This window comes from Eleginops maclovinus, chromosome 18, assembly GCF_036324505.1.
Source record: "Eleginops maclovinus isolate JMC-PN-2008 ecotype Puerto Natales chromosome 18, JC_Emac_rtc_rv5, whole genome shotgun sequence".
NCBI classification, from domain to species: domain Eukaryota; kingdom Metazoa; phylum Chordata; class Actinopteri; order Perciformes; family Eleginopidae; genus Eleginops; species Eleginops maclovinus.
The window spans coordinates 27,145,326-27,159,400 of NC_086366.1; the positions used below are offsets into that span (position 1 = coordinate 27,145,326).

The 14,075-nt window shown below is 38.9% G+C and overlaps 1 protein-coding gene across 2 annotated transcripts; it reads right to left on the minus strand.

Moving 5' to 3' along the window:
• Positions 1 to 379: 379 nt before the first annotated feature.
• On the minus strand, positions 380 to 11,812 carry LOC134880205 (flotillin-2). 2 transcript variants are annotated; one of them, XM_063906978.1, is made up of 11 exons: positions 11,594 to 11,812; positions 9,739 to 9,820; positions 8,896 to 8,986; positions 8,475 to 8,598; positions 7,815 to 7,933; positions 5,301 to 5,414; positions 5,085 to 5,204; positions 4,779 to 4,993; positions 3,771 to 3,954; positions 3,022 to 3,171; positions 380 to 2,122 (listed from the first exon to the last, which is right to left on the minus strand). In XM_063906978.1, exons 1-11 carry the CDS (start codon positions 11,640 to 11,642, stop codon positions 2,084 to 2,086), a joined length of 1,287 nt encoding a protein of 428 aa, XP_063763048.1. In that variant the 5' UTR covers positions 11,643 to 11,812; the 3' UTR covers positions 380 to 2,083. The 2 variants fall into 2 exon arrangements, with proteins under 2 accessions (XP_063763048.1, XP_063763049.1); XM_063906979.1 differs by lacking the exons at positions 9,739 to 9,820; positions 11,594 to 11,812 and adding an exon at positions 9,550 to 9,725.
• Between the last annotated feature and the right edge of the window lie 2,263 nt (positions 11,813 to 14,075).

Consider the following 14,075-nt stretch of genomic DNA (forward strand, 5'->3'; position numbering starts at 1 on the left):
AGTTTTTATAAAAAGAAAGGAAACCTATTAACATATGTGAATTTTAACCCCGCAAATAATACATTAAATGAACAGTATGATAGGCATGGGGCTTTTCATGATATGAAAAATGATATAATAGACTGAATAATTGATATAACCATTGAACGACAGATGAAATCAATCAAACAATACAACATGTAATAACATATGCATGGAAATGAATAATACCTGAGCTCTTTTTAGTTTTCTACTAAACCAATTTAAACTATATTTATAAATGTACACAAATGTACTGTATGTCTCTCAGCAATTTATACCAAACTAAGATTACAAATTTGGTTCAATTCAGTAAAAAAGTACAGAGTAATTTAACTCAAAGGTAAATGGCGAAAAAGAATGAAAGTATGGTATTTTGATTTATTAGAATGACAGTAGCTAAGAGTGAACGTATTATTCTGATTACAGATGGATGGCATGCAGCAAGAGCATACAGGAACTCATGGACGTTTGAGACTCAGTGTAAATAACATTTGAAGCTAAAGTTATTACTGTCACAGTATTTGTCAAGTCACTATATCAGCAAATGATACACACATACATTAATGGAGGATGAGCACAAAAACAATATTAACAACAATACTAAATATAATAACAGTCTGTGATTTCTGTGTCAGTATGTTCATACAGGCTGCTTCTTCAGCCACGTAAACCGCCACTGTGATGTGAGCTTCAAACCAGTAGGTTAGTTCAGGTGTGTGTAGGTGAGTAATGCCCATATGTCATATAAAGTATCAGTTTTTTTTCTTCTTCAGTAAAGCTTAACATTTGGTGAATTAGACCCTAAACATTGAAGTATTGTGACCATTTACAAAAAGAAACATTGCTGCTTGAAATGTATATCACATTGCAGGACATGTTCAACTACTCTTCTAAAGATCCTTGATGTCACAGTTATAAAAAAAACAAATCAATGCAGACATGTGCATACACACAACAGAACGTGTTTCTCTGAAAAGTGTAAAAGTTTGGTTTGTTGAACATGGCTTAGCATCTAAAGATACTGTTAGTATGAAATTAAACATCAGATAAACTATACAATATCCAGAGACAGTCCTGCTGATACAAAGAAAGTTAAAATAATCTATTCTATTTGGCATTGCTGTCTGGCCGTCTGCCTCAGAATCTATTCACATTGAACTTTCTCCACACAATATACACATATTTCATCCTTCAAACGTCAAGCTGCAAGCCAGTCATTTTAACAGCCTGCAAACTAAATCTTTTTTTAAACACCAACTGATTTTTTTCTTAATCATGGCTGAAACTACTAACACTTGACATTAAAACCAACACTAACTATTAAAAGACCACATTACAAGCTTACAGTGTCAGCACAAGATCAGATTTTGATTCCGTTTTGCTAAATAAATAATTATGATCAGGCACAAAACTGTTCTGTATTGTGCCTGATATTAACAGTTAGAAGAGATCTAAACTCCTCTCAGGGGAACATACAACATGTGCACAACGGAAGGGGCTTCTTTAAGATTATGAGCACCTGTTACATTGTAAAAATCAATCACTGACACAAAGAAATAAAGAAAGCTCTACCATTTACAAGAAAATATTCAGATTATCTAGGGAATGCGAAGGGTCTCACGATAAAGACAAAGGTTTATATGAACATAGAGGCCTGCAACAAACACAATGTAAAGAGTGAGAGCAGAGGCCTTGTGTTCTGATAGAGCAGGACCTGAGGTATCAATACCAAAGAGACGATGTTAACACCAGCCGACACATGGTGATAGAACTGTAAGCACTATCACACCAGTCTAATATCAGCTCTTTCATCACACCTCATACAGGCAGGCCAATATGTATCAAAATAGAAACAAATAAATAAAAAACACAACATGTGCAAACTAAATAAAATTCTTTCAATGAGCAGCAGTGCATTCAGATATTCTGGACCTGTATAAAGTAAGGCACCAGAGGTTTCCAAAATTCACATACGTATAAAACAACTAAATTCTTCAAGTGTAATAAAGGGAGTCCATCAGAGTGCACACAACAGATACTGTAGTCGTGGAGTCGGGGGGTCTCAGGCTTGAGCACTGGTCAGCTTCTGCAGCAGCGGGATCTGTGGGAAAAGGACCAACCTGCCATTAAGGCTCTGAAACAAACACTCTTTTTTCCATAACTAAGCTTTCATGACCTACACTTTCTCCATATTTCTTTGGGTTTTGGCCGATTTGAACTCTTTCTGGCTCCGAATGGCGACAAAAGCTGAGATTGTGTGTGAATGGTTGAATGCTGACTATGACGCGGTCATAAAGACTGGAAAAGCGCTTTTAAAATGTAGTCTACTTAACCCTTACACTGTCAATTTAATAGTGTTTTCTGATAGCAATATACCAGTCAAAAGTACAGAAACATAAAGTATCTCGTAATATAAGGATGTTCCTAAACTGCTGTTGATGGTAATGACTGCAACAAGGCATTGCTTTTCTTCCGTTCTCATAATGACATAATAAAGCATACTTAAAGTGGTATTTTACCGTCTTAGTGTCACATTACATATGCTACTAATTGTAGTCCAACTAATCTGTAATATGAAGTTTTAAAAGGTTTACCAGTCAGGAAGGGTCTACCTAGGATTTCAAATTTAAACAGATGTCTCTCACTAATACCCCAACTTTATGAAGGTGCAATACTCATCACTGGAGTACCTTGTTAATTTGTCTGTGTGGAAAGGCTCATTTTTCTTCCTTTTCTAACAGTGTTGTGAATGATCTCTATGGCAAATTGCTCTCGAAGCAGGGGAATTAGTTGCAATTAAATTGTTCCTTATTTGTCTTAATTCGCTTCTTACACTTTTCCTACGTAAACAAAGCTACGTAAACGTACACATAGAGAAGCATTTAATCGGATCTTATTCCATGTGCTGATCCCTCATGCGTTTAATGTCTAAGTAACACTACAGACACTGTAATTGTAATTGTTATGATAGCTATATTATCCTGTTATTCTCAAGCTCACTTTTGACAGGTCCACTCCGGTGAGAGCATTGACAGACACAGGAAGTTCAGCCAGAAGGCGGTTGACCTCGTCCGTCACTCTGCTGCCCTCCCCACTCAGGATGACAATCTCATTGGTCCTGGATAACGGCGCCGCCACCTTAGCAGCAATCTGCAAACATATGGTTATGGGTTTAATGTAAGTAGGACATAATCAAAGTCTCCAATTTGGAGTTCTCATGGATCAAGTGATACATTATGTAGTTATAGTCTCATGACTCAGGGATCATTCAGATAAAGCACTTGTGGTGACCCCATTATAAACACGAGAGCTGTCATTTCCCTATAATTACTCTGTGGGTTTAGGACCACATTGCCTGAGGATTTTTAATTGAGAAATATTGCAACCAATATATGTTTTCTAGTATCTAGAAATGTAGCTTTAGTTAAACACAGTGTAAAATGCACACTATTTTCCTAAAACTTAGCAAGCATTCTACTCCTTTCTAAGCGGATTAAACAAACAAAACATTAAAAATAAAACAAAGATTATAGGTGCTGACAGGCAGATTAATTCAGACGAGCTTTCCTCCCCTTTTCACTCTTATAGCAGGAGCTCTGTTTTTTAAATCTGAAGAGATTAGAGAAGAACCCCTTTACATTTATGAAGTGATCTCAACCAAAGCTCTTCCAGGTGTGGGAGTCATGCATGTTTATAAAAAGTAATAAGCATGCCCTAAACCATTAGACTCAACATGTAGGCTCTCTTACCATAGGCAGGGCTTCGAGCACCAGCGCAGTTTTAGCTGCCTCTCCGTACTGCTGGTAGGCCTCTGCCTTCAGTCTCATCTTCTCCGCCTCCGCCTTGCCCACTGCCTCGATGGAGCAAGCCTCCGCCTCTCCGATCCTTCTGATCTTTTCTGCCTGAGCCTGCGCTAACAGCACTGCCTTTATCCTGATGCAGGGGGAACACAAAGGTTCACACTGATTCCTCCATCATCACAAACACATCACACTGCAGCCTGCTTTATACTGACTTCAAATCATACAATATTTCCATATATTACACGGCTTAGTTGACTACTCGATTCTGAGTGGTCAATTCAGAACATGTGACAGGTTGTTAATCCAGCAGTACAGACCGCTGTCAAGGACTATATTGACCGTTGGTAAGGAGGATCAAGAAAGAGAAAGAAATGGGGACAAAAGACGGAGCGCTGGATGTCAGATAAATCACCAGAAGAAGACAGACAGGAAGTAAACACTAACAGGAACACGGTCTGGGCTCTGCAGGGTTTAAGGACTGGCTAGTGGATCAGAAACGTTGAACAGACTTGAACAGTTACATCAGTGCTGCCCTAAAGTTGTTGTTTTCAGAGTTGTTGGTGCAGAGTTTTTTTTTTCTTAGCGGAAGAAATACAATCATTTTTGACTCAATAAAATCATTTCAATTAATATTGGGAGTCGAGTCGTTAGTTTGTTTACTATCTGGCCGCTCCCTGATCAGCCTGTCGGGTGTTATTTATCATATGACCGCCTCACTGAAAATTATCCCTCAGATATTGGAGATAATTTGCCTGGCTAAAGCTGACCCAAAGCACAACTCATTACTATAAGCAAAATGTATTCCGAGTGAGCACCACACTTTGAAATGTAAAACAGTGAGTACTCTGCTGTTGGTTATAAACATTCAGGATTGGCAGGAAAGGTTTCACCAGAAGAAGAAAATGTACATTCTGCATTTGACCCATCCTAGTGTTAAGCCAAGTCCCCACTCACTTGTGCCCTTCAGCAATCTGCTGCATTCTGTAGGCCTCGGCCTCAGCGGGTCTCTTCACTGTAGCGATGAGCTCCTTGTCTGTCCGCTCGATCTCCCTCTCCCCGATGGTGATCTCCTTCTTCCTCTGCACCACTTGGATCTCAATCTCCTCCAGGCGGATCTTCTGCTGCTCCTTAGCTGCCTGCAGCTCGTACGCCAGCTGGGCCTCTGCTTTCTGAACACATCAGCACATACCTCGTCACACACACACACACCTGAGGTCACACACAGTATGTTTGAAACCTACTTTCAACCTAAGCGCCCACCTTGGTGTTGACTTCCTGGTTGAAGGAAGCTTTATTCAGCTCCAGTTCTCGTTTGGAGTCGGCCATCTTGGTGTCAGCCTGGAATTTGACGTCCATCATCTCCCTCTTACATTCTGCTTCCTACGTGACAATGAATAGGTAAAGCAGTGGTCAGTTTATTGTTCTGCACGACATAATCCACTTCTCAGAGTCTCCCACCTGCTAATGCCTCCTTACCCGTATCCCAGCATCCCTCTCTGCCTCAGCCACGCCAATGTCTGCATCCCTCTGGACAGCTGCAGTCTGCGTCTTCCCCAGGGAGCTCAGGTAGTCCAGTTTATCGTACACATCCTGCACACACACACACGGCAACCTGTAAGCTTCTCGTTCACACTGAAAGCCAGGAAACTAAAAAGAGTTTATAAAACCATCAACATAAAGTGAGGCTGTAAAATCATCCCCAGTTATATGATGTGAAAAGTTCAATAAAAAGACTGAGCTGAAGAGAAGTGAAGAGGGATTTCAGAAGGTCTGAGGAGCCAGCTTTCTTTGTTTTGTAGAGAGCATTTTTAATAAATAATCCTCCTTTCTGAACACTGAATGGTGCTCTCTCCCAGGATAGAGCCTCCTTCCATGCGCAGCAGCAGCTTATTGATTTCTCCACCTGCCCTGAAGACTTGCCGACACACGCCAGCACTTCAGTAATGAACTGCTGACAGCGGCGCTCATCACTGACAAAAGCTCGGCTACATCTAACAAGAACCTCCGATAGAGTCCGCACAAACAGTATCTAAACCAAGAGATCTACTGATACAAACATGGACTGTTTCAACAGTCACATTAAAACAAGTCAGCCTACTGTCACCTTGAGAATATATCTAGGATTAAAGGACTAATGTCACAGCAGGATCTGCAATCACATGTCAATGTTTTATCTTCAGTAGACTGGACTTCTGTGACGGTGTCTTTATAGGTCTCACTGGAAAATCTATCAGAAAGCGGCAGCTGATTCAGAACGCTGTGGCTCGAGTCCTCACTAACACTGAGAGAGTGGATCACATCAGTCCAGTTCTGAGGTCTTTACATTGTCGGTCAGAGAACATTTGTGATCTCCTGCTACATTATGAACCATCGAGAACTCTCAGGTCTTCTGGGCTGGGTCAGCTTTCTGTCCCCAGAGTCAGAACTAAACAAGGAGAAGCAGCGTTCAGTTATTATGCTCCAAATATCTGGAACAAACTCCCAGAACCCTGCAGGTACGCTGCTACTCTTACTACTTTTAAATCCAGGCTGAAGACATTTCTTTTTGCCGCTGCTTTTAATTGAACTGTTCTCATATTCACTGCACTGTACCTTTCTTCATGTACCTCTTGTGTCTTGTGTTTATTTTTATCTCTTGGCTTTTTAAATACAGTTTTTAAATGCCATTTTAAAGTGTGTTTCCGCTGCACCATTTCTTAATGCCATTCATTTTTGTGTTGAAAGGTGTATAAATAAACTGCCCTTGCCTGCCTTACGTGTTTTGAATTGGGATGAAAATGTATATGTTCAATTAAAGACAACTATGAAATGTTTAAGGCCTCACAAATTAGTTATCTGATCATGAGAGCAGGAAACATCTCGGCCCGGTCTAATGGATGTGAAAGAAAAGGACTCTTGGGGTTTTAAGCTAAGCACTTTGGTCAGCTGCTATGTCCGCACCACACTGCAATTAGTTCTTACAACAACAGTCCACCGTAAGAGAGAGCGTCCTGCCAGTAAATCATTAGAGATATGGAAAACAAGAGAGGACTTCCTTAATGAGCAGCAGCCTCCACTGTGGATAAATCATATTTGAAAGGTCAAAAACAACAGAGGGTGAGTGTTGATTCACGTTTGTATGACTTCTACTTGCTGCTACGTTCATAAACACACACTGTACATCACATATGTTAGGCTCTGAGTTCATGATTCATACATCCTGAAGATGCAGTTCTAAGCTGAATGTGAGTGAGCATTTCAATTCTCATCAGTTCCAGTGAGACCATTTATCCCTCCAGAAACAGTCAAGAGATTCACTTTAAACACAATGTATGACGTCATTATTCAGTGGAGCCAATATCACAGCAAAGTCGTGATATTCATTAAACATTTGGAAAATCTGCTATGAGAGCTGACAAACAATTTAAAATGACCTAAGGGAACTGAACATTGAACCATTTTTACACAACAAAACAATATGGAAGAGCAGCAGATTGTTATTGGTTAAGGAGAGTGTCTGCAGCTCATACATACATTCAGGTTTTCATAGCCGAACCAAGAAAAGAACCTCTCTCTCAGTCATGTAAAATGATCAACTAGCTTAATGTCTGCAAAGCCACCTTTGGCCAGCTAGCATACGGTGCTCCCACTCTGCTACCTCCGTCCTTAGACCGGGGCGTCAGAAATGGATTGAAGTCACCCTTACTCTAAGATGTTACCATCATCAAATGTGTCTTTAGGGAGAGCAGGAGAAACGAAGAGAGAGCTAAGATTGTCAAACATGCCAAACAGGCTACTTCAGTGGTTCCAGGTGGGGGGCAAGTCCCTTAGGCTGAGCTATTGCAGATGGGGGCGCATCAAGGCAAATGTGGGAATCACTGGGCTTGTCTATTTCAACACGTGCTTTGTTGCCTTTGCATTGGAGGGAATTTCCACTGTAATCTTTCACTTGCTACATCAGCACTATCAGCTGCTAGAGTTGCTGCAGCCGCTCACAGCTCTGTGACTTACCTTAATGGTGAAGCTGAGGATCTCGATGCCCATCCTGCCCACGTCTGGAGCTGCTACCTCCCTCACCAGTTGAGCAAACTGGTCTCTGTCCTGATAGATCTGCTCTACAGTCAGGGTACCTGAGAATACAGTCCTTGTCAAAATTTCTCCAGCACATGTCCATGTGTGCCTTGCAATTCCAAATGCCACTTTCACTAACTAGCAGCAGTCTTTTGAAATGTATTATTTCTTTTTTAATCAATATTTCTTTGTTATATGTGACAAAAAAAGCATCAGGATAGTCCAAACCCTTTAGAGAAGCATATATTCCTTTGAGAAATGAATTTCACTTAGTCATTAGGGTCTAACAATATGCATACAAAGTAATGAATTGTATAATATCCTGTTTGATAACTATGTTAATCCTCTGCAACAATGTTGAACTCAATGAATTATTGAGTTGAGTCGCATGTCTGTTGCTTTTATATTTCAGGTTGAACGAAAAAAGGGAAATGTATAGACCTCTACTTTGTCATTTAATCAATTAATCTGCAGAATAATCCTTAGATTGAATGAAAATTAAACAAATGTTAGGTGCAGCCCAACACCACTTACTTAGGTATTACAGAAAACAGATTCAGGTGACAAAGACAAGTTCTCAAATGAAATGTATGTCCATACCAAGAATGGAGCGCAGGTGTCCCTCCAAAGTTTGTAGAACCACAGCTTTGATTTCCATCACTGATTTACCCAGGAACTGCTCACAGGCTACAGCCAGCAAGTCCTTCTCCGTCATCACCTTCACCTGAAGAAGCGTTACAAACTCTCCATGTGAGGAGCGTCATTTGTATTCTGCTCCAGAAAACTTCTCTAATATAAATGACACAAGCCTCCACAAATAATTAAAATAAAGGAGTTTAACTTTTAACTAACTTCATGCAACTAAGTTATCAAAGAGCAAGTAAATCCTTTGACCAGACATCAGATTAAATCTTTCTGCACTTCTTTGCTTTTCTGCCTTAAAGACACATTGAACTGCATTAAGGTTCACACAGGCCTGGAGATGAAGCTTTGTGTGTGAAAGAGAGGACCCTGGTCTTACCTGAGCCACCCCTGTGACAGTGATGGCCACCCCCTCTGCTGTCTCCACGTCCTCACAGCGAGGCTGCAGAGTCATGATCTCCAGGGATATTCTGCAGCAGAAAACAAGGCACATGTACTGGGCACTGAAGAGTGGAAGTGAGGAGAACCAGATGTGGAATACCATCTGTACATGTTAACTACTGTTGATCAAGGACATCTGTCTTATCCCCTCTTAGTCACTCAGGGGGCAGTTGATAAAAGTGTACACCAAAAAGTTAGTATAGTAAATGTAAATAAACACAATTTCATTGAATTTTTAATTTAACCACTCCCACATGAATCCACGTACTGGACCTGAGCATTACTCAGGAATATTTCACAATTTAATCTGTGACACTTTGCAGGACTTTGCTCAGCACTTTGGAATATAAACTGCTGTGAACTAATGTTTAATCTCTCAGCAGAGATCAGCCAGCCGACCTTAAGAAATGCCACTGTCTCCTGTGACACTGCACATAGACGTCTGGTGCACATTCAGCATTCAAATACACTGCTCTCCTTAGAAAAGTGTGAATGTGTAAGTGGAAGGAAGGAGACCTTTGTACCAACATTACAAACAACTGCACTGTGTGTAATATCAGAGACAACATGGTAAACCAGCTTTCATCCTTACTTGATTACTTGCCTGCAGGCCACAACATCTGGGGTCTGTTTATCAAGATGAGTTTTAACAGAGCGCTTTTTATGGCCTGATCCATTTATCTGTGATGTGAAGCATATACTGGTACACCATCATTTCACGGAGCTTCTGAAAGACAGACTCTATTTCAAAAAAATAGACCTTATGCTTTTATATACTCACCTCTGGGTGTCCGAGATGAGCCACCATGCCCAAGCCCAGCCCCCCACAGCGTAAGTCTTAGTGTCAGAGCCGCAGCAATCACCTGGGGAGGGGGCAGTTGCATTAGGATGAAACTTCATCTTTACTAATTCCGTCATAAAGAACATGTTGACATTAAACTGAGGAAAGACAGAACAAAGCAGACATGTTGAGCTGATTGAACATAAGCTGAGCAGTTCTCTGATTAACGCATGTTTTATTTTGTGGGCTTTAAAAGGCAAGCTTGGTTACTAAAAGCATTTTTTTTTTCAGTGACTAAAACAGGACAATTTCAGTAAAATGTTACTTAAAACGGAAAGAAAATCTGTCTTTGTCTTGAAACATATAAGCAACTGGTGTTTTAAGTAAAAAGATTGTTTGAGTAAAATGACTGAAATGAATTAATGAAAATGAGCTTTAATGGTTGTAAATCAATTGCAGTACAGCCTCCAGAAGCGTTGAAATATTTTTGTGACACCACGACAGAGATGCCAATATCCATGTGCATTAATCTTAAGTGTGCTGTCCTTGTTGGACATCCTTGTAGTGAGTGTTTGTTTGCATTCTGTAATGTTTCATTTTGAAAATGTAATGAAATGATTTATTGAAACGATACAGGGACGTATTGAACTCATTTTGTATCTTGAGCCTTTCTTTGCCTTTATTTCCTTAGCTCTCTACTAAATACACACAGCTGACTTTACATGGTATCACTCAGCAGAGGTTGGAGAAGTACTCAGATCGTGTACTTCAGTAAAAGTAGAAGTACTCAGATCTTGTACTTGAGTAAAAGTAGAAGTACTCAGATCTTGTACTGGAGTAAAAGTAGAAGTACTCAGATCTTGTACTGGAGTAAAAGTAGAAGTACTCAGATCTTGTACTTGAGTAAAAGTAGAAGTACTCAGATCTTGTACTGGAGTAAAAGTAGAAGTATTCAGATCTTGTACTTGAGTAAAGTAGAAGAAGTACCAGAGTGTAGGAATACTCTGTCACAGTAAAAGTATTCTAAATGTTCCTCCAGTGAAAGTAGAAAGTACTCTCATGTAAATGTACTTAAAGTAGCGACAGTAAAAGTAGTCCCTGTGCAGATTGGTCCATCTCAGAATAATATCTCTGATATGTTTTATAATGATTGATCATTAAAGTGTTCTCAGAGCTGGTAAAGGTGCAGCTAGTTTGAATGGCTTTGTATACTGCAGGGTAGCTGCTGGATTTACTCCAGGTGAACTAAAGTCTGATTTAAAGGCTGATTATATTTACCATCATTCATCCAGATCTGTAACTAAAGGGATTAAATACATGTAGTGGAGTAAAAGTACACCATTTACCTCTGAATTGTTGTGGAGAAGAAGTAGAAAATTGAAATACTTAAGTAAAGACCAAGTAACTCAAAATGTTACTTAAGTACAGTACTTGAGTAAATGTAATTGATTACTTTACACCACTGGGTATCAGCCTCCCCCCACCCTAGCTGTAGCATCAGTTTGGGCCTGCATGAAGCGCTTTCAAAGACAGCATCTTTGATAGTTGACGCATATCACCTGCTAACAGCTAGAACACACCGTCGCTGCCTTGCTTGCTAACGAGTTTAGCATTACGGTTCTACATTTGTCGTAATTAACGTTAATTTACGAATACAAATTGAGTTGCTTTGCACAGTAAATAACCGATTATATTTGAGAATAGCATTTAGATTAGTTATTGCTACAAATACGATTATAATTAACGTTTTCATTCAGCCGCCGACGTAAACTAGCCCGAATTAGCTAGCCCGTTAGTCTGATATGTGAATGACAGCTAGTTCAGCTCCGTAAACTCAGTGAGGAGGATTACCTACCAGAGACCACCAGAGCTTCGTTCGGCCCCACAGTTAAGCAGTTCCCCATGTTGACTCCAAATGAGAAAATAAAAAAACGTGCAAACAGCGGGATCCTTTACGGAGATGTTGGTATGAATTTAATTAACAGCTGTTTTATTCCAAAGATGAACGGTATGAAAATATTGCTTCACGTCCCGCACGATGACAGCAACAACACAGCCCCCACCCCGCCTAACGACGCCGCTCAGTGACGTCACGTTTTTCAACACGAGAGCCTGTCAATTTTAAAGGTGATGGATTTGATATAAATATTGTTTTTTAATGTCACTCATTTTATTTTTGGGAAATATCACATCAACAGGAAGAAATGGACTGACTGTAAACCACATTTTGCACAATTTATACTCGTAAATTACAACAATATGGCACCGCTATTAAAAATACTAAAAAATAAGAACGCAATCAAAATCAAATGCGCATTTGATACATGTTTTACTTGAAAAGTTACCTATTGTATTTATCACAATTTTATCTTAATATTTTGTATTTTATTGTATTGACTCTATTACATGATTATTATTATTTTTTGGTAATAAAGGGGGGAAAATACAACAAAAAAGAGAGCCTGTCAAGACTAAATGAAACATTTTGAAAGCCTTGTGAATAATGTTGATCATACTGTAAGGTGATTAGTATACAGCCCCGGAAAAAAATCAAGAGACCACTTCAGCATTATCATTTTCTCTTATTTTATTATTTATAGGTATGTCTTTGAGTTAAATGATTAAAACAAAAACAAAACAAAATTATATAATCTGAGAAATGTTCTCTGTGTTGGAATTCAACAGACACTGGAATGACTGCCATACATGTAGAGATAAAGATTTGAGAAAAATTTGGAGTCGTCTCTTTCCGGAGCTGTAAAAAAACAAGCTTTCTGTAGCTCGACAACCCCCATTATTAAAACCTGACCTACATTTACAATAAACCCTGTTGCCTCCTGGTGCCACTGTTTTTTGAAAGAATTTACCGGATGTAGGTTACTTCTACTACTACTACTACTACTACTACTACTACTACTACTACTACTACTACTACTACTGCTACTGCTACTGCTGCTACTACTTCTACTACTACTACTACTACTACTACTTCTACTACTACTACTACTACTACTTCTACTACTTCTACTTCTACTTCTACTTCTACTACTGCTACTGCTACTGCTACTGCTACTGCTTCTGCTTCTGCTACTGCTACTGCTACTGCTACTACTACTTCTACTTCTACTACTACTACTACTACTACTTCTACTTCTACTTCTACTTCTACTTCTACTACTACTACTACTTCTACTTCTACTGCTACTGCTACTACTACTTCTACTTCTACTACTACTACTACTACTACTACTACTACTTCTACTTCTACTTCTACTGCTACTGCTACTGCTACTGCTACTACTACTTCTACTGCTACTGCTACTGCTACTGCTACTACTACTTCTACTTCTACTACTACTACTACTACTACTTCTACTTCTACTTCTACTTCTACTACTACTACTACTACTACTACTACTACTACTTCTACTTCTACTTCTACTTCTACTACTACTACTACTACTACTACTACTACTACTACTTCGACTTCGACTTCGACTACGACTACGACTACTTCTACTACTACTACTACTACTACTTCTACTTCTTCTACTAATACTACTACTACTACTACTACTACTTCTACTTCTACTACTACTACTACTACTACTACTACTACTACTACTACTACTACTACTTCTACTTCTACTTCTACTTCTACTTCTTCTACTAATACTACTACTACTACTACTACTACTACTACTACTTCTACTTCTACTTCTACTTCTACTACTACTACTACTACTACTACTACTTCTACTTCTACTTCTACTAATACTACTACTACTACTACTACTACTACTACTACTACTACTACTACTACTACTGCTACTCTTACTGCTCCTATTACAACAAATACTACTACTACTACTACTACTACTACTACTACTACTACTACTACTACTATTCCAGCACTGTTAATTATGTATGTAAGAGGATTTTGTATCTTCTCTTCAGTGACAGAAGTAATCAGATATAGCAATAGTATATTCAGATGTTTTACGTTAGTAAATATAGCAAGTTTACAGTTTAGAAATAATATATTTGCAATGCCTTTAAAACCTCATGTCAAAAAGGAAAAAAGTAAGTTATTATAATTAAATTATAAATCATTAGGCAGAATTCAAGAATAACGTATCATCCTTTGATATTATATTATATATCTTATTAAAGCATTCATGTATTTATCACTTTATTGCTTACTTTTGTATCTATAATAACAAATCAAATCAGAATGTATTAGTTGATTTATCTTTTGTATTAATAATCTGAATCTGTAAAGTAATTAAAGCTGTCAGAAAAGGTATCGGAGTAAAGTACAATACATAGCTCTGAGA

Bases quoted from the DNA above. Each gene is read 5' to 3' on its own strand.
- LOC134880205 (XM_063906978.1), bottom strand. From the start codon at position 11,642: ATGGGGAACTGCTTAACTGTGGGGCCGAACGAAGCTCTGGTGGTCTCT. The intron at 8,987-9,738 runs GTGAGTATATAA...TTTCTGCTGCAG, and splicing joins CTCATCTCGGACACCCAGAG to AATATCCCTGGAGATCATGA. The intron at 5,415-7,814 runs GTAAGTCACAGA...GTGTGTGTGCAG, and splicing joins TCCTCAGCTTCACCATTAAG to GATGTGTACGATAAACTGGA.